The 20720-nt window shown below is 28.6% G+C and overlaps 2 protein-coding genes across 2 annotated transcripts; both read right to left on the bottom strand.

Annotated features, from left to right (window-relative positions):
- Positions 1-1604: 1604 nt before the first annotated feature.
- LOC124419547 (prolyl 4-hydroxylase subunit alpha-2) lies at positions 1605-7884 on the bottom strand. Its single transcript, XM_046949521.1, has 8 exons — positions 7383-7884; positions 7112-7263; positions 5004-5160; positions 4575-4840; positions 4138-4298; positions 2054-2530; positions 1819-1984; positions 1605-1757 (listed from the first exon to the last, which is right to left on the bottom strand). The coding sequence occupies exons 1-8, from the start codon at positions 7613-7615 to the stop codon at positions 1729-1731; spliced, it is 1641 nt and encodes a 546-aa protein (XP_046805477.1). The 5' UTR covers positions 7616-7884; the 3' UTR covers positions 1605-1728.
- Positions 7885-9553: 1669 nt separating this feature from the next.
- LOC111675545 (prolyl 4-hydroxylase subunit alpha-2) lies at positions 9554-14272 on the bottom strand. The gene is made up of 8 exons (XM_023436325.2): positions 14057-14272; positions 11281-11435; positions 10854-11219; positions 10655-10797; positions 10131-10568; positions 10015-10071; positions 9780-9945; positions 9554-9723 (listed from the first exon to the last, which is right to left on the bottom strand). Exons 1-8 carry the CDS (start codon positions 14245-14247, stop codon positions 9623-9625), a joined length of 1617 nt encoding a protein of 538 aa, XP_023292093.2. The 5' UTR covers positions 14248-14272; the 3' UTR covers positions 9554-9622.
- Positions 14273-20720: the final 6448 nt, after the last annotated feature.

The following is a 20720-nucleotide window of genomic DNA, read 5'->3' as shown; positions in this document are numbered from 1 at the left end:
TGTATTTTTTTTTTTATTTCGTTTAGCGTTGTTGTTGTTCATATTGTATTGCTTTTGGTGTAGTTTTAATATAGTCGGGAAAAAATTTCAAAAAACTAATACAATTAAAATACACTATGGTGAAGGGTATATAAGATTCGGCACAGCCGAATATAGCAATCTTACTTGTTATATCTTCAAACTGGTTTTCTATAAGATGGGTGCTTAGAGACAATTATGACCATATCATTACAAAATTTGGTATAAAGAGATCATTCCGAATAACACTTATTTGTTTCCAGTTTTCATCGTATTTTTAGTTCTGTCATGAACGTAAATGTAATTTCCTGAAGGTGACCTTTAATGGGAGGGTCGATATTCACCGACATTTACTCATACTGTTTTGTACATGCAATTTGTTTTGTATAGAAGTTGTTATAGGACCTTATATGTATAATAGACATTTCATAAGATTTATGACTGTTTAAACTGTTTATGGGAATATTACTTTTATGAGGATGAAATGCGAAAATGTGGACCGATGTTAAATATTTTATATACCAAAAAACCTTTTCTTTAGGAAATCTCTAGCACTTTCCGTTAGGACACTACTATTGGCAAACAAAAAGACGGACTCCGGCCCTGCATGGTTTACGATGTCATATGATCGGATATATTAACTATATTGGGTTTATGCTGCTGTTTGTAACCCACAATAATATTGGTCCTATTCCTTTAAGTATAACAATCGGTTCAGAATCATTTTCTGAGTCGATTTAGCTATGTCCGTCTGTCATCTGTCCGTCCATGTGAATCTCGTAATCAAACTACAGGTCGCAATTTTCAAGATAATTAAATGAAATTTTTTATGGTATCGTAGATGAAGCCTATTGAAAACGGTTAACATCGGTCCATTATTTCACCTAGCCCCCATACAATTGAACCCGCCAAATAGGGTTTGTATATACTCGTATCTTGAAAGAAAGCTGCAAAACCAATTCCTTTATGACGCTCTTGAACTTTATATTTTTAATGACTCTTTTGCCCCTATAAAAAGCCCCTTTCAAAATTTAACTTAAATGTCCACATTTTTATTCAACAATAAGTGGCTTAAGTATATCTGAGGCAGGGTACATTTCAATTTAAATGATTTATTATGAAAACTAAACAACATTTTATTCGTATACTGGTGTAGGATATTATATGGTCGGCGCCGCCCTACTTCTTACTTGTTTTATACTATTTAATTACTAAGACTCATAACTAATTGTTAAGAAAAGTTAAGTTGCAAAATTATTGTTAACATTATTAATTATTTATGTCTAATGTTGTAGAATTGGGTGTGTTTTATTAAGTAATTATTTCTAATAATCAGCTATTGAAAAATGAAGATTTTTAAAGATTTTTTTTACTATATTGACGGATTTCTTTAGCCATCTATTTATTTCAACTTGTTTAAAAAAACATAAGTTGTTATTGACACTAGTAGACCTTTGCGTTTCGTTTTTTCTACAATTTTAGCAAATATGTCTTTTCATCAATACTATGTATGCTTAAATCTATCAGATAGATTTAATGCAAATTATTTTTTTAATGATTGTTCAAATATCCCAAGACGTCAAGGTTGTTAAACTTACATGCGGTAAATTATATACATAAATATTTATATTATTAAGATTTTATTTTAGCTTAAGTCAATTTACAAACTATTTAAAGCAAACATTAATTTTATTTATCTAAGTCAAAAATTTAAATATTTTTGATGGAGGTGGTGGCAGCTGTAAAATAATAAAAATTCAGATAATTAAAGACTATTTCAACCAAACACAAAATACTTACTTAATTGACTGCCTCCAATAACTGGACACACATGATAGTTCGATCTGTAATCATAAGCATGAAACTCATTGAGCTGAGACCAATAGAGCATAGAACCACTAGGCAAATTAATGCTTAATTCCAGTTGGGGAAATATCACAGAGCCGCCCATTAAAGGTTGTTGCAACTGCAAAGAATTCAATATTATATATTTATGGTTTTTAGGATTTCTTTGTTAATAAAACTTTTTACTCACATTAACTAGCACTTTAGCTTGTTTGTTATTTCCATAATTTACACTCGAATTCTCTAATTCCATTAGATTTTCAAAATTATAACGTTCCACTTGCCAGTCATCATACAAATTCTGTCCATAATGTCCAATTACATAATGTAATTTACCATTAATTTGACGCATTTTTTTCTGACCAATTCTTGTAAACTGAAACGTGTCGTCTTGTTCTTCGACAACAAAATCTTTTAATTCTTCTATTTCGCTGTCACTTAGAACATTATGATAAATGACAATATACGGATCCAAACTCAAGAGTTCAACATTTAAAGGCTGCAACAATAAGAATGGCAAATTGTTTGTTACAATCGCACAGGAGGGAGTGTGTGCTGCAGATGGATTCCATGAGGTGAGGGAATGTATTTGTTTGTTGTTTTGTAGATTGCTGCCTTCACGACAGATCTCCTCAATCATTAGTTCTTCAGCAGTTTTTGTTGTTTTCTAAAGTGAAAGAAAGAAATTTTAAGTGAATTAAAAAAGAGAAAAAGTTAACAGTATTACGTCACAAATATAGTGGAGAGGATATTATGCGTTTATGCTTATGTTTGTAACACCCACAAATATTCTTAGTAAATTTTGACGAAACGTTAACACCTGTCTTAAAGGCCTATTTCACTGTAATCTTATTCAAATACTGGGTGAAGTAACGACTGACTACCGCCTCATTCTGTATCTTATACGGTAGTGGAAATTTATGTATATGGAAATTTTGGTCCAGTATACGAACACTTTGTCCAAGTAGACGCGCTATCTAATTTTTTGACATAGTAGCCCCGTTTGAAAAAAGGACAGGTGTCATGTCATCAATCTAACGCCGACATGAAAAAAGGCAATCACTAGTTAAGAGAAAATAGAGAACGCAGCATTAAACCCGATTGATGTTGTGATGAAAACTCATATCCCTAGAGCAGTATCATTAGCTATGACTCATCCCAGTGCATTCCTTGGCCTTATATGACTCACTGTGATAAGTTGAGCTCGTTTTGGAGTAAACACTCAATCATGAAGGAAAATCGCAGATAAATTAAATAAAGGGCAGTGACGACCTTGCACCATACTCCGTTTTTTCAAACTTTCTTTTAGTACATCTCATCCACCACCGCATCCATCCTCCCATCCGTCGAATCCATCGAATAAATAGTAGAAACACTAAAAAAACGCCACACTTTTTATACCCAATCTTTGCATTATGAACTTAAATCTACAGTCATGTTCTGTAGTTTGTATCGCTCCTAGAATCGAGGAACGATAATATAAGTTTAATGAAGTTATATATCACAGTGTATCAATCTTTTAACCAGCACCAGTGAGGTAACACAAATGACCACCCGTAGTACCGTTATGTGGTGCTCTGGTTAGACTAGTGAGTGAAATAAAAACTCCAGTGCCGGTAGAACAGAAGTACTGGTAGCACGTCTAACCACCTAACTAACTAATAAACTAACTAACTAAATAACTAACTAACTAACTAACTAACTAACTAACTAACTAACTAACTAACTAACTAACTAACTAACTAACTAACTAACTAACTAACTAACTAACTAACTAACTAACTAACTAACTAACAAACTAAATAACTTACTAACTAAATAACTAACTAAATAACTAACCAACTAACTAACGAATTTGGATTTCTATCTGTAGCGTCAATAGGCTGTATTGCAAAATTGGATCGAAAATGGATAAAACTGGTGTGTTTTGGGGTCATTGAAAGGGTAAAAAGTGGTAATTTTTAATGGTCTTGTCTGATTGCACCGTCCGACATTCAAAATTAGACACACACCGGATGATATACGTCTGAAACTATAAACTTAATGGAGAAAAACTGCTTTGTTAGTTTTTCATTTCCTGATCCTATGTCCTTTTTAAAGGACTTCAAAGTTTTAATAATCTAAAAAAATGTTCGTTGCTCGTGTACCTTATTATATGGTCGGCTCTGTCCAACTGCAATTTATTATAAAATAATATTTTTAGGGTATTCTATTATCATTCATAACCCATTCATTAAAAATAATATTTTTTTCTTAAAAATTTTTCACACTTACCCGTTTTTGTTTCTCGTCGTTGTTCTTATCGACTTTAGTAGACTGGGTTTTCAACTTTTTCAATTCGTTTTCCATTTTCTCTTTTGCCTTCGTGACATTCTTTTGTTTGGGTTTAAGTTTTAACATTTCGTTGGCAATTTTTAAAGCGTCTTCCAAATTACCTAAAATTACATGATGATGATAATGACGATGTTGGGGGAGTAAATGGTATTGCAAAATTTAACCACAAAAATAAAATTAAATAAAATCAAAGTAACAACATAAGAACAAAATAAAACTCCCTAAATTTTTGCAAAAATAATTTACATAAATTTTCAATAAATCTTAATCAGTAATTGAGAATAAAGGCAAAAAGAAAAAAAATCAATTTTTAGAATTCATAAAATATTTCTTTTCCCTTACCACTGCCCGCTTACATTCGCAACTTTTGAACTTACCTAATTTATATTCAGTATTTAATAATGCTGTCATAATTTCCAATTTCGCTTTAACTGTATAGTCATCCTGCAAGGATTTTTGTTGTTCAGCTTGTTGTGTTGTAGCTGATGCTGATGTTGAGCTGTTTATTTCATTGGTATCGTTGCTGTGGCTGTTTGGCAATTTCTCCAATGCTGTTTCCATCCAATATTTTGCATAAGTTTGATAACCATTTTTACTTGACTTTAAGCCAATTTCCAAACAATCGCTCCAAGTCATTTCTGAACTGTAATAAGTTATATAGAGTGTGTTTGTTTAAAACATATGTTAACTATATTTTCTTTTTGTTTGTTTTTTGTTGATGTGAATATTTGTGTATGCAAATTGTTTTAAATTATTTGTTTATTTATTTTTTGTTGTCTTTTGAAAACTCTTTATTTGCCACTTACCCCAATTTAACACCATTTACTTCACCCACAGCTAAACGTTGTGGTTCCAATTGATACATGTCTTGTATGCGCAATAAATTAATAAGTGCTGCATCATAATCTTGATCTGTAGGAAATGTAAGTGTTTCGATCTGTTGACTGTAATTTTGAGCTAAATCTGTTTAAATGAAATGAAAATTAACAATTGAACTTATTAAAATATTTTAAAGTTTATCACGAGTGTTTTTAGAAATTTCTATGTCCATAGTCTAGTATATATAATAGTCCTCAGGTTATTCTAAGGAATAGTCTACAGTGTCCCAGTAAAAAATCTGAAATTTTTGGTAATAGCCAGTAATTATTTCATATATTACTTGGTAATGAGTGTTCATTATCATTCACATTATTTCATTTAGCTGAATAGGTTATTACTGGTAAAGAGCAAAACAAATTCAATTGTCTAGGTCGTTCATTTAACAAACAGGTGGTTCGTGGTTCGAGGCCCTGCTGGATACTGTTTATTTTTTTCCAAAATTACATTCATTTATATATTTTTGTCTTCTAACTATATATTAGGGTTATCAATTATTCGACATTTTCCAAAAACCGGTTTTCGAATAGTTGACATTTAAAAAATGTCTTTTCAAATTCAGAAAAACTGTATTATTTGACAATCGAAAAGTCGACATTTAAAAAACCGACACTGGTCAAGCCGAAAACCCCGGCTTTAAAACCGGTTGAAAAACAGAGTCGATCACCCTAATATATATAAATATAAGTATTGTGTTTATTCGTACTCCATAAACTCAGCAACTACGGCATCTGATCAATCTGAGGACAATATTTTAAATATATGTATAAGGATCGTGAGAAGTGTTCCTGTAATGATTTAAATTTGTCCGATAGATGGCGTAAAAGTTTTAGTTTTTGATAGATATTTATATATTTACGTGTAGAATTAGCAATTACGGCACAAGATAGGACAATATTTTAAATATATGTTTCAGGATCGTGAAAAGTGTTCATGTAAAAATTTCAATTTGTCCGATAGATGGCGTAAATGTTTTAGTTTTGAGCATTTATGTGTTTACATTACATTTACGTGTAGAATCCTCATTTCTAATCAAGGGCCTGCAACTCGGACAGGCAGCCATTAGTACATAGATAAACACGTATATAGTACATAGATAAACACGTTTATAGAATAGTTCATAGACTAGTCTATAGAATTGTACTAAGACTTGTCCATACACTAGTTCTTAGTCTAATTTACAGAATAGCTCTTAGATATGGCTTCAGAATAGTTCATGGACTAGTAAGTACAACAGAACGAGTTCTTAGCACGTCTGTAAAATAGTCCATAGACTCGTCTATAAAATAATCCATATATTAGACCACAATTTATTACTGTAGTCAACAGAACAGTTTATCGACTTGTCTATTGAAAAGTCCATAGATTAGACAATTGAATAATCCAAGTTCATGTACTAGTGCCTTGTCCATTATCTAATAATGATAATCTATCACATAATCCATAGATAAGGCTGTGGAATAATTCATAGTATATGGAATGTTTTACAATCAAATAATTAGAATGGTCCATTATTGACTGGTCTATATAATAGCCCATAGAATAGTCTGACAAATAGTACATTGACTTGTCTATTGAACAGATAACTGCCTTACTCATAACAATTTAACAAAGTTATATAGAATAAATCTTGTATGAAAATTTGATTTATAAACCTTTGATAAATGTTTATGAATAAGACCCTTATTAGACTATATAATAATCCATATACTAGTATATAGAATAGTTCACGGTGTAGTTTAAGGAATATTTTATAGACAATACATAATATTCAATAGGCTTGTTGCAAAATAGTCCACGAATAAGTCTACAGAATAGTCTAGGAAATAGTCTACCAAATAGTCCATAGACAAGTCTATAATATAGTACTATAGTATACATAATCCACAGTCTAGGCTTTGTTGTAGTCTTAAAACTAATTTATTGCTTAGACCATTGACCATAGTCTCTATAATAATCTAGAACTAGTTTATAAAATATCTTACGAAATCTATTTCGTTTATTTTTTTTTCTTCTACAAAGTTCTCAACACTCTTACCCTCTGTATTCAAATACTCTTCGGCATAAGATTTTAAGCTCTTCCAATCGGCAGTAAATCTTTTTAAAATCGTCAAAGCATTAATGGGATTGTATAAATATTTTTCTCGATCGGTGACTCCATCATGAATATTACGAATTTCAGAAGTTTTTCTTAAATATAAATATTTAACACAATAAATTAATTGAAATTCTTTTAATTTAAACTCTAGTAAAAATTTAAATTGTTTCATTTAATAATCAATCATTATTATTTCTATATCGTTTTTTACCTTTTTAAAAATTTCAATTTATTTTCTTGAGTTTCAATATAATGCCTCAGGGTATCAATGAGTACTTTTTCAGTATTTAACATTTCATACAATTCATCTTGTTCTTGTCCAATGGACAACGATGATGATGAACTGGTAACTTCAGCATTTACACATGATGATATTGGTAAGATAATGTTAAGTGTGGCGAGTAACAAAGTTGTTGTTGCTATAATCACAAACCAGCGAAACATAATGAATATCGATGGAATTCAAAAAATAGTTTATTAATTTAGACAGAGTTCATTGGCTTTTAAAATTTATTCGATTTTGTCTTTCAGTTTCGTGTATGTGTGTGTGTGTGTTCGTCAAAGACCAGTTTAAACACATGTAAATTTGCCAAAACTATCTGAACGGTCAAGTTCAAGGTATTTTTTCTCTTTATTTTCTTTTTGTTTAAATTTCTTTAAAAAAAAATTTTTTGGTTTGAAATTTTGATTTAAGCCAACCGAAGTTGTTAACGTTTTGGAATGTTCTTACAAACTAAATTTCATTTTAGAATTTCTTCTTAAATTTGGCTTTAGAATATTAGAAAAGTTTGCAAAAATTTGTTTACAAATAAAAAGCTTTTTCAGTTTTTAAGTTCATAGAGGTCAGGTCAGAAACAAGTTTTTATTTCGAATTGATTTTTGTTTATGGTTTGTTTAAATGTTTACGTTCCTTTTTTGTTGTTGATTTCAAATAACTTAAAGATACACTATTAGAATTTATTTCATGTACAAATGTGTATCTGTTAACATAATTTTTGTAGTAATTAATTTGTATTTTTAATGTTACAGTAATGTTTGTTTATTTATAGAAAAATCTTTTTGTCATCTGTGGAAATATTTATACAATTGTTAAAAAGACGTATAATTGATGAGATATTTGTTCAGCTGTTTAGACTTATTAAATAAAAAACTTTTTTTTGTAAAATTTTTGAATGTAGTAGAATCTAGTAGACTGAATGTAGGAGAATCTAGTAGATTAGAGCCTAGACTTTTGACTATATTATATTCTAGATTATAGACTAGATTTTAGTCTAGTTTAGATTAGTCTATTTCTATAGTCTAGTCTATTGTATAGTATATAGTCTAGTCTATAGTCCAGTTTATAGTCTAGTCTATAGTCTAGTCTATAGTCTAGTCTATAGTCTAGTCTATGGTCTATGGTCTAGTCAATAGTCTAGTCTATAGTCTATGGTCTAGTCTATAGTCTAGTCTATAGTCTAGTCTATAGTCTAGTCTATAGTCTGGTCTATAGTCTAGTCTATAGTCTAGTCTATAGTCTAGTCTATAGTCTAGTCTATAGTCTAGTCTATAGTCTAGTCTATAGTCTAGTCTATAGTCTAGTCTATAGTCTAGTCTATAGTCAAGTCTATAGTCTAGTCTATAGTCTAATCTATAGTCAAGTCTATAGTCTAGTCTATAGTCTAGTGTATAGTTTAGTCTATAGTCTAGTCTATTGTCTAGTCTATTGTCTAGTATATAGTCTAGTTATAGTCTTGTTTATAGTCTATAGTCTTGTCTATAGTCTATAGTGTAGTTTATACTGTAGTCTATAGTATAGTCTATAGTCTAATCTATCTAGTCTAAAGTCTAGTATATAGTCTAGTCCATAGTCTACAGTTTAGTCTTAATTCTAGTCTATAGCCCAGTCTTCAGTTTAGTCTTTATTCTTGTTTATAGTCAGGTCTAGTTAAGAGTCTTGTCTATATTCTACTATACAATCTTGTCTAGTCTAAATTCTAGTATATTGTATATTCTAGTCTATAGTTTAGACTAGACTCTAGTCTAAAGTTTACTCTCTAGGATACCATATAGTTACGTCTATTAAGTATCTAGTTAAACTGGTTTTGGGGTTTCCTGTCAGATCAATACAAGAAAAGAAAAAAAACAGATCAAGACGAACAACAACTAATGCTAACGCCTGGTTACTCTGCCAAGTTAAAAAGAATAATTAAAACCTTTTGTGTTTTTATATGTTTACACACTCACAAACCACTGTGCAGTTCAACGAACCGTTAGTTGACTACGTGACTTTCTGGCGATTGTCAGACACATCTAGAAATATTCACTTGATTTCCATTTTATTAAATGGAGGTGCAAGTCATTTAAAACACAAATATTCTTGATATTAATTTTATTAAAAATATTTATATTATTTTATATATAAAATACAATGTAATTAATTAATATAATATAAAAAATACTTAAACTTTATTATGATATGTAAAACAAATGCTTGTATTTATCACCCACTGGCTGAAGTCCACAAGAACGTTTGAATTCTTGACCCACATCACGGAACCACTCATTGCAAACTATTTGAATAAGTTATTAATTTAATTTTATATTTAGATAATTTTTTAGAACTTACTCCATTTCGATCCTTTTAAAACTGGACAGCCAGCATGTCTGGTACGGTAATCAACTTCTGTCGAATTATGTTCGTTGTACCATAAGACCAGACTGTTTTTGATGGGTGGCACAGCTAAACGTAAGAATGGAAAAGCGGTAGCACCGCCCAGTTCAACATCATTGATCTGAAAATGTATATGTATAAAATTTTGTTTTTTTTTAATATTTTTTGTCAAAACTCGTTTTTTTCTTACATAAAACAGGGCCGTTAGTATGCGATTCTCATTTTTACCAAATAACTGAATGGGATCCTATAAAGATAAAACCAATATTTTAAAAATTTACATATTGTCTTAAAATTTCAACTTACCACTGCAAAATCATAATGTGGCGCATAGTGACCACCAATGCCATAATTCGCCACCTGCATAGCTTCTCCTGTCGACATACTCAAACCTGTTATGTCTTCTAAACGTTGATAAATCTTATTCAAAAACTTATGTTTGTTCCAATATAACCATGACTGTTTACTCGTACGTTTCTCCGACAACTGATTGCTTCCTATTAGAGATCTTACAACATTATTTCTAACTGCTTTTTTAATCTGTTCGATTTCACCGTCATAAATGGCCTGATGATAAAAAGCCACAAACGGTTCATGATTTAGTTCCTCCATTTTAAAGGGACCAATGAAGTAGTAAGGTATATTGTTGGTAACATAGCGACAGCGTAAATTACGCATTTCGGCATCAGTTTGCGATAATTCGCCTCTACAAACTTGATTATATAAGGTATTTAGTTCAGATTTCTGAAAATGAAATGGTGGAATTATAAATTTAGAAAAAAATGAGTTTTTAATGTTTGTTTTTTTTAAATGCTTGTAATAATAGACACCTTTGGAGGATTGTTATTTGTTCTCAATCTTCTTTCTTCTAAAACGGCCTTTTCGAATAATGCCTTATTGGCCAAACCTATACGGTTATCTGGATCGAAGATTAAAAGTTGCTGATTCATATATTTGGCTAATTTTAAATTACCTGCAAATAAAAGTGTTTTTAAGAAAACGAAAAATGCTTTCAAAATAAATATTTACCGCCATAAAAGAGAGCAACATGTAAATATTCCAATATATCGACATACGTTATAAATGGAAAATTCTCCATGGGATCGTCTACTCCTTCAGCTAGTATATCATCCAATTTCTCTAAAGCTTGCATAAACCATTCACTTGCTGGCAAAAACTCACTAGAATTATAAAGAGCTACACCCATGACATAACAATCATGGACGCTTAACTCTTCACTGTATTTGTAGCCGAGTATATTGCCCATGGCTAATTCGCTAGTATCCAATTGATACATTTCTTGTAGACGTGACAAACCACGGGCAGCTCCATGTAAATCATTTACAGTGGGTTTGGTAAAATTTGATTCGACTTTTGTAAAGCTTCCATTGAATTCTTTGTAAAAAGAATATATTCAAAATTATCTATTTGTGTACGTTATCTTTTTTTAATTTACCTCGAAATTCATTTTCCATTGCGATAATTTCACCATAATGTTTCCAATCCACAACTAATCTCTTTATAATACTAAAAGCATTTATGGGATCTTCGAAATAATTATTACCACTTTTATGCATTCTCTTTTGTTCCAATTCGGCTTCGTCAAGAAAACTAAAAAACAAAAAAATATATATTTTTTTTATAGATTTTTTAGGAAGGAATCTCGAGAGAAAAAAGGATGCACTTCCATATCCATACTGTTAATTTTTAATGAAAAAATTACAGAATTTTTTTGAAAATTATTTTTTGTCCTACTATATTGGTCTTCGATCCACAAAATAGCATATGTACACTCAAGTCTAAAACGATATGAAATTGTAGGTTCATTTGTCGTTTGAAAGCACATACGGCATCCGAACCTAAAAAGCTTTAGAACAGGAATTTTTCACAAATATTTTCCATGTTTGTTTGCTAATGAACAATATTGGTCCACGATTTTATCTAGCCCCTATACAAATGGTCTCCCGAAATAAATTTAGTACCTTCTCTCAGAAAGACTTTAAAGTTTATAACTACTTTCAATACTTTCTAGAAAAACAAAACGAAGTACTTCCAAAAGAATAACATTTATCACCACTTCAAAGGTGAATTTCTTTACCTTCTGTTGAAGTGATGTTTATTGACTTTCAAAGAAAAAGAGAATCCAATTGTTTTTAAACTTGAAGGTCTTTTGTACTGAATTTTTTTCAATTTAACTCATTTTATTTTAGAGTTGATTGAAAAATGCGTATAATTTATTCACGTTAATATTATTTAAGTCAAATTAGTTGTATTTATTAATATGTGTTTAGCTTCCTAATATGTTCTAAAAAAACATACAAATTACTTCCTGAGAATGACTTCAGATGTAGTGAGTTTGGAATCAAGTAATAAGAACACCGGTTTGTCATAGTACGACTAACATGTGTTAAAATCATCACTTCTTCAGGTCTTTTTCAGTACTTCATTGCAGTTAATTTTACTTATTTTTCGCTTCTATGGAAGTTCTATTATGCTGGCACATACTTGACTTTATTCGCTCTATAACCAATTAAAGAGGAGTATGGGCATTGGCCCATAATTGACTTACTAACCATATAATCCCTTATTGAATAAATCAATTTATTTACCATAACCCGCTTAAAAATTTTGTAGTGTACGAAACATTATTGACCTATTTACAAAAGGACCCTTTCTTAAAACCTCTCTAATAGTTCATACTAAGTACTATCAGTAATTTTTATAATAAAAAAAAAAAATAAGAAACTGGGGACGTTTATATGGGAAATTTTGCCAAACACAAATATAAAGTTCTATCGGCAAAGAACTGTCGGAGTTATGCTATTTATACACAATTGTTAGATCTTACAACGTTGGCAGTAAAATGCGCAGAAAATGTGTAATAATGCAGTCAACTTACAAATTTTTCAGTAATGCTTTTTTGACAACGTTGCAAAAGAATTTTTTTTCAATTTTAAGTTCAGACGATTATTATACATTTTCTGAACATTTTACTGACAACTTTGTAAGATCTGACAACAGTGTATCACGGCCTTTGGAAGCGTTCAAAGTTGAACATTTTGATCATACAAGTTTTTTTTCCAAATGATTGTAACTTTTCACCTATTGGTCCTAGACAAAATTTCCCTAAAGGACTTTAGATAGCTAAGTTTTAATTTTTTTGTCTGGTCTAATTTTATTCATTATGGTTCAAATTTCATCCAAGTTGATTTTGGCTTCGTTTTGGAGTTTTAGTAAAGGGGGGAAATGTCACCAAAAATCATATTTTAGCTATCCAAGATAATTAGGAGTCAAAGGTTACAAAAATTAGTTGTTTTTTACAAATATCTCGCTTATTGTGATTCTTAGGACTTTAGATGCTACTACATTTATGTAGAAAATTAAGCGAAATGGGCCGCATCAAAAGTTTTTCAGTTTCATTTATTACAACAATATCTACATATCCTGCAACTCATTTCCTATCTATCGTCTCCATATATTTGCAGTTTTGCCAGGCTTTGTCGGGAGAGATCGGTACTTGACTTCCTTCCTAGCCAACCAAATTTACAATGTCGTATGCACATGCATAGAAATCGGAGCTTGATCAGTACGTTTCCAAATATATAGATTTAAGACAGTGTGTGGCCAGAAAATTTTCAGAAAACGTCTGAGATACGAGCTGTCAAAAGCTTGCAAATTGATTATCTCTCGACTGTTCCTTGCTTCGCAACCATATAGAAGTGCAAACTTTATGTTTAAAACTTTAAATTTGATGTTGGTTGGGATGTTCTGTGATCTCCAGAATTTATTAAGTGTACCAAAAGCTCTACTCAATCTATTCTGTATATTCTCCTTGCTGCCTCCGGTCTCTGATATTAAACTCTAGGGAGTAGCTGAAGTTATTAACCTCGTTGTTAGTCGGCCCAGCGAGCTGGAAATGTGCATTCTTTGTGAAATTCACGCGATTTATATCGATTTTATTCAGTCTATCATGTTGCTATAGATTTGCTCAGTACAACTTTCAGATCAATATTAAATAAAAGAGGGACATAATGGTAGATATAATTATATATATATTTTCTGCATACAATTTCTGTAAGATCTATTTTTCTCTTATCAGATACTTATTACCTTTAACTGGTATTAGAGAAGCCTTGGGAGTGTTTTATGTTTTTTTTTTTTGGTTGCATGTGTATCAGAATTTTTAAGATATTTTGTGAAATTGATATTTCCTTCTTAAAACGAATACATACCTTTCAATTTTCTTTTGAACCTTATGCACATTACTGATATAGTCTTCAACGGCTGATATAAAATTCTCCTCCATGATTAGAAGGCTCTCCAAACCCACTACTGAGGAATAATAATCCGCTTTATATTGCGGCAATATAATTAAAAATATTAAACATGTTAATAAACTGAAAACACTACAAAACCATAACATTTTTTTTTTAACAAAAATTGTTTTCTTAAATTCTTTTAAATCTACTCTCTACAACTTTAAAAACTAAACTAAATTTAAAATGGATATTTCATCATGTTGATAGTTGCATCATTTTCAAAATTTCTTTTTTTATAGAAAAATGTAGTAAAATTTTATTTATTTAAACAAGTGTTTTTCTTCTTATTTTATTTGGATTTATTTAGAGTTATTATTTGTTTTTTTTTTATAAAAACTAACAAATATTTTAGAGCAACAAGAAATAATTTTTTTTACATTTTTTCTTATACACAAAAAACGTTGACAAAAAATGTATCAGTTCATAATTTTTTTATTTGCTTAATTTTTTTTTATGTTATATGATTACTTTAGTAATTAATGTATTTTCCACAGTTTACACAAGAAATCAATAAATAAATATATTGAAAATATGCATTTGTATGTGTTGGATTTAAAAATATTATTGCAATGTCAAGTAGCGTTTAATTAAATAAAAAATATTGAAAATTTAACTAAAAATAAAGTCACACAGATGGACTTTGTTCTCAAAAATCTACTAATCTATTAAAGACCGTTTTAAATATTTATTTTTTCATTAATATTTAAATATTTAATAACTATATTTTTTATTTTTAGACAAGCGATGAGGTTTCAGCTTTTTAACAAGTAAGTTATTATTTTTTAATTTTATAAATATTTTCTAAATTTATTGATTTATTTAAAATAAGAAAAAGAAACATTTCTGAGAAAATCCTCAAGGGTTAATTAATAGTTATTTCTAGAAAACCGGATTATCGGTTAACCGTGTGTGAAAATATAAATAGCTGCTCATTCTTCATGGAGAAGATGAGAAGATGTATAATACAGCAGTACTTATATAACACATTATTAATAAGTTTACCGCTTACAACGGAATTTAAACATATTAGTATACGATCGGTCCATGATTAATTCTAATCAGAGATATGGCAGCAGGTTAAAGTTGCCAGCTGCGGCCTTACGACGGATTTTTACTCAAAAATTTAAACAGATTTCAACTATGTAGTAAGGTGCAAACTAAAAATCATTAGAAAAAGATTTTTACATTCGGTTAAGATCTAATTAGCTATAAAGCAAATATTTTATCGAAATTTTTCTCTAAAAAGATAATTTTATAAAAAAATTGCTGTTAAAGGAAAATTTGATCTAAAATTTTATATGAAATTAATATTTATTGACAATTTTATAATAAGAGAAAACGTGATCGAATATTTTGTATAGAGACAAGATTTATTAAAAATTTTCTATAAAGAGAAAATTTTATCAAAAGAAAGAGAAAATTAATTGAAAATTTCTTTTAAGAGAGTATTTATCGTAAGGACAGAAAATTTTCTACAAAAAAGAAAATTGTATCAAAATATTTATATGAAGAGAAAATTTATTGAACATTTATAAAAAATTTTATTTGAAAATATAATTTAATCGAAAACTTTCTTGACAAAATTTGAAATTTTGATAGAAAATTTATTGAACATTTTTTAAAAAGAGAAAATTTTTTTCAAAAATTATCTATAAAGAGAAAGTTTATCCAAAAGAGAGAAAAACTATTTAAAAATTCTTTTTAGAGAATAATTATCGTAAAGAATGAGAATATTTTTTATTAAGAGAAAATTGTATTTAAAATTTTCTATAAATATAAAATTTATTAAAAAAAATGTATAAAGAGAAAAATCTGTCAAAAACTTTTGGTAAAAAATTATTTTATCCCCAAAAATTTTCTATAGAGAGAAAATTTATCGAAAAGAAAGAGAAAAAATGCTATAGAAAAAATTTTCAATTAAGAGAAACAAATTTTATATAAACAGAAAATTTATCGAAAAGAAAGAGAAAATGTATTCGAAAATTCTATAAAGAGAAAATTTTCTATTTACAGAAAAATGTATCGAAAATTTTCGATAAAGAAAAAAATTTGTTGAAAAATATAATATGAAGACAAAATTCATTGAAAATTTTATATTAAAAGAGAAATTTTATCAAAAAATTTAAAAAAAAAACTTGATCGAAAATTTTCTATAAAAGAAAATTTATTGAAAAGTAAAAGAAAAAATATTTAAAAATTCCGTTAAGAGAATATTTTTCGTAAAGAAAAAGAAAATTTTATTGGACGTTTTCTCTTAAGTGAAAGTTCTATAAAGAGAAAAGAAAGAAAAATTAATTAATAATTTGTATTAAGAGAATATTTATCGTAAAAAAAGGGAAATTTTCTACAAAAAGAAAATTGCATCGAAATATTTCTATGAAGAGAAAATTTATTGAAAAAATTTTAAATGTAAACAGAACATTTATTAAAAATCTGATTTAAAAATTAAATTTAATCGTAAATTTTCTTTATTTGATTGAAAATTTCCTGTAAAAAGAAATATTAATCGAAAACTTTATATGAAGTCAAGATTTATTGTAAATTTTATAAAAAGAGAAAATTTGTTCAAAAATGTTCAAAAAAAAAAAAAAAAGAAAATTTATTAAATATTTAAAAATTCTATTATGAGAATACTTTCTTTTAAGAGAAAATATTTCCTCTTTAAAGAAAATAAAGAGAAAATTTTATTGAAAAATTTAATATGAAGACAAAATTCATTAAAAATTTTATATTAAAAGAGAAAATTGATAAAAATTTTTATGCAAAGAAAATGTATCGAAAAATTTCTATAAGAGAAAATTTATCAAAAAATTTATTTAAAATTAAAATTTAATGAAAATCTAAAAAAATATAGAAAAAAATTTATCGAAAATTTTTTTAGAAAAAAGATAATTTATCTAAAAATATTCTATAAAGAGAAAAATTAATCGATAATTTCCTATAAAAATTCTCAAAACTTTCTATTAAGGAAACATTTATTAAAAATTTTCCATAAATATAAAATTGAAAAAACAATTTTTACAATAAAACAATTTCGGAAAAAACAAAGTCTAAAAAAATAAGAATGTCTCTTTATAGGAAGAATATAACATATTTATTTTTAAAACAAATATATAACAATTATTGAAAAGAAAAAATATGGATAATATAGATTTATATTAAAAATAAATTTTATAACCAAAAACGTTAACACTCACATATTGATATATTTTACAACAACAAAAAAATAAAGAGTGCAACCAACTGTTGATAAAGCATGTTCCACTGATAACAATGAATGAGTGCCAATATTAAAATAGTTGAAATTAAAAAAAAAAAATTAAAACAAACCAGAAATTCATTAAAAAGAAATCATATCAATTTTTAATTGTTTATTAAATTTTTTATTTATTTAACTGCTGTTGGCTAGAATAAAAAAAGTCGACACACTTTAAAAATCATTTCGCTGTCTACGTGAAGAAGTTCATAAAATGTTGCAAGTCAATTGATTATGGTTAAACAGTGGCGTAGTTAACATATCCCTAATGGGGAATTAATAAAACATTCATTTAAAAATTACTTTTGGTTTTAATATTAATCTATGCTAGTCTTCATTTATATATGTGTTTACTCCATGTTGATACATTGTAAAATGTGCATAGATGTGTTATTTTTTTGTATTATTTTACAAATTATTATTTTCCGCATTAATTTTTTCATAATTACGTGGTGCACTCAGCTACACTATTTTCATTATGTTAAATGTGCATTTATTTATGTATGCATATTCATATGTCCGTAGCTAATATTTTGTAAACAGTTCTTTAAAGGTATTCAATCAATAAAACTTTAAGTGTTGTTAGTCTATTTGTTAACACTAAACCCGTTCTCTTTTGATAATGTTAGTTTACCATTAACATGGTAAACTATAGTCTAGTCTATAGTCTAGTCTATAGTCTAGTCTATAGTCTAGTCTATTGTCAAGTCTATAGTCTGGTCTATAGTCTAGTCTATAGTCTAGTCTATAGTCTAGTCTATTGTCAAGTATATAGTCTAGTCTATAGTCTAGTCTATAGTCTAGTCTATAGTCTAGTCTATAGCGTAGTCTATAGTCTAGTCTATAGTCTGGTCTATAGTCTGGTCTATAGTCTAGTCTATAGTCTAGTCTATAGTCTAGTCTATAGTCTAGTCTATTGTCAAGTCTATAGTCTAGTCTATAGTCTGGCCTATAGTCTAGTCTATAGTCTAGTCTATAGTCTAGTCTATAGTCTAGTCTATAGTCTAGTCTATAGTCTAGTCTATAGTCTAGTCTATAGTCTAGTCTATAGTCTAGTCTATAGTCTAGTCTATAGTCTAGTCTATAGTCTAGTCTATAGTCTAGTCTATAGTCTAGTCTATAGTCTAGTCTATAGTCTAGTCTATAGTCTAGTCTATAGTCTAGTCTATAGTCTAGTCTATAGTCTAGTCTATAGTCTAGTCTATAGTCTAGTCTATAGTCTAGTCTATAGTCTAGTCTATAGTCTAGTCTATAGTCTAGTCTATAGTCTAGTCTATAGTCTAGTCTATAGTCTAGTCTATAGTCTAGTCTATAGTCTAGTCTATAGTCTAGTCTATAGTCTAGTCTATAGTCTAGTCTATAGTCTAGTCTATAGTCTAGTCTATAGTCTAGTCTATAGTCTAGTCTATAGTCTAGTCTATAGTCTAGTCTATAGTCTAGTCTATAGTCTAGTCTATAGTCTAGTCTACAGTCTAGTCTATAGTCTAGTCTATAGTCTAGTCTATAGTCTAGTCTATAGTCTAGCCTATATTCTAGTCTATAGTCTAGTCTATAGTCTAGTCTATAGTCTAGTCTATAGTCTAGTCTATAGTCTAGTCTATAGTCTAGTCTATAGTCTAGTCTATAGTCTAGTCTATAGTCTGGTCTATAGTCTGGTCTATAGTCTAGTCTATAGTCTAGTCTATAGTCTAGTCTATAGTCTAGTCTATAGTCTAGTCTATAGTCTAGTCTATAGTCTATAGTCTAGCCTATATTCTAGTCTATAGTCTAGTCTATAGTCTAGTCTATAGTCTAGTCTATAGTCTAGTCTATAGTCTAGTCTATAGTCTATAGTCTAGCCTATATTCTAGTCTATAGTCTAGTCTATAGTCTAGTCTATAGTCTAGTCTATAGTCTAGTCAATAGTCTAGTCTATAGTCTAGTCTATAGTCTAGTCTATAGTCTAGTCTATAGTCTAGTCTATAGTCTAGTCTATAGTCTAGTCTATAGTCTAGTCTATAGTCTAGTCTATAGTCTAGTCTATAGTCTAGTCTATAGTCTAGTCTATAGTCTAGTCTATAGTCTAGTCTATAGTCTAGTCTATAGTCTAGTCTATAGTCTAGTCTATAGTCTACTCTATAGTCTAGTCTATAGTCTAGTCTATAGTCTAGTCTATAGTCTAGTCTATAGTCTAGTCTATAGTCTAGTCTATAGTCTAGTCTATAGTCTAGTCTATAGTCTAGTCTATAGTCTAGTCTATAGTCTAGTCTATAGTCTAGTCTATAGTCTAGTCTATAGTCTAGTCTATAGTCTAGTCTATAGTCTAGTCTATAGTCTAGTCTATAGTCTAGTCTATAGTCTAGTCTATAGTCTAGTCTATAGTCTAGTCTATAGTCTAGTCTATAGTCTAGTCTATAGTCTAGTCTATAGTCTAGTCTATAGTCTAGTCTATAGTCTAGTCTGTAGTCTAGTCTATTATCTAGTCTATAGTCTAGTCTATATTCAAGTCTAGTCAATAGTCTAGTCTATAGTCTAGTCTATAGTCTAGTCTATTGTCTAGTCTATAGTCCAGTCTATTGTCTAGTCTATTGTCTAGTCTATTATATAGTTTATTATCTAATCTATAGACAATAGACTAGACAATCTAGTCTAAAGTTTTGGTGTAGGTTATCATTAAGTCGTGCATGTTTTTAATTTTCTATCATTTGAAAAGTTTAAATAAATTATACAACTATTTATCCACTTTAAGATATAATAATCTATTTAGATCAGTGATAACCAATAAGAGAATAAATTTAATTAGTTTTTAGTGAAACATCAACTTAATATGTATTTATTTTTTTGTTTTTTAAACTTAAAACTGTTTTAAATTTACAGTAGAAATACAAGTGAATAAACTGATTATGGAACTAATTTGATTAAAAATTATTTCATGTCCTGTTAACAGATTCTACATTACAGAACTGTATTTCTTCTCTTAGTGGGAATTAAGCTTTAGTCTGAATTATATCCATTCATATTAACAACTTAGATATATTATTAAATTAAATTTGAGACATATGTTTAATTTTACAAATTAAATCCAAATTTTCTCCTTGTGCCGACGCGTTTCTTAAAAGAAAGATCAAAACACATAGTATTTCTATGTCTCTAACATGAATTTTAAAATAATTGAAAATAAATGACTTAAACAACACAATAATACACTACTTAAATTAGATTTTTAAATTAAAGTTTTTTTTATGAGATCATAAACAAATTGTAATGAATTATTGCATGTTTTATTCGTTATAATGATTTTATTACATTTTCACTAATAGAGAAAATGTTGTCGAACGAATA

The sequence above is a fragment of the Lucilia cuprina genome, chromosome 4 (genome assembly GCF_022045245.1).
Source record: "Lucilia cuprina isolate Lc7/37 chromosome 4, ASM2204524v1, whole genome shotgun sequence".
Classification (NCBI taxonomy): Eukaryota; Metazoa; Arthropoda; class Insecta; order Diptera; family Calliphoridae; genus Lucilia; species Lucilia cuprina.
This window is presented reverse-complemented; position numbering and strand designations above follow the sequence as displayed.

Bases quoted from the DNA above. Each gene is read 5' to 3' on its own strand.
- LOC111675545 (XM_023436325.2), bottom strand. From the start codon at position 14,247: ATGTTATGGTTTTGTAGTGTTTTCAGTTTATTAACATGTTTAATATTT. The intron at 11,220-11,280 runs GTAAATTAAAAA...CTTTTTACAAAG, and splicing joins AATGGAAAATGAATTTCGAG to AATTCAATGGAAGCTTTACA. The intron at 9,946-10,014 runs GTAAGAAAAAAA...ATACATTTTCAG, and splicing joins TACTAACGGCCCTGTTTTAT to ATCAATGATGTTGAACTGGG.
- LOC124419547 (XM_046949521.1), bottom strand. From the start codon at position 7,615: ATGTTTCGCTGGTTTGTGATTATAGCAACAACAACTTTGTTACTCGCC. The intron at 7,264-7,382 runs GTAAAAAACGAT...TTTATATTTAAG, and splicing joins AAATTGAAATTTTTAAAAAG to AAAAACTTCTGAAATTCGTA. The intron at 1,758-1,818 runs GTAAGTATTTTG...ATTATTTTACAG, and splicing joins TATTGGAGGCAGTCAATTAA to CTGCCACCACCTCCATCAAA.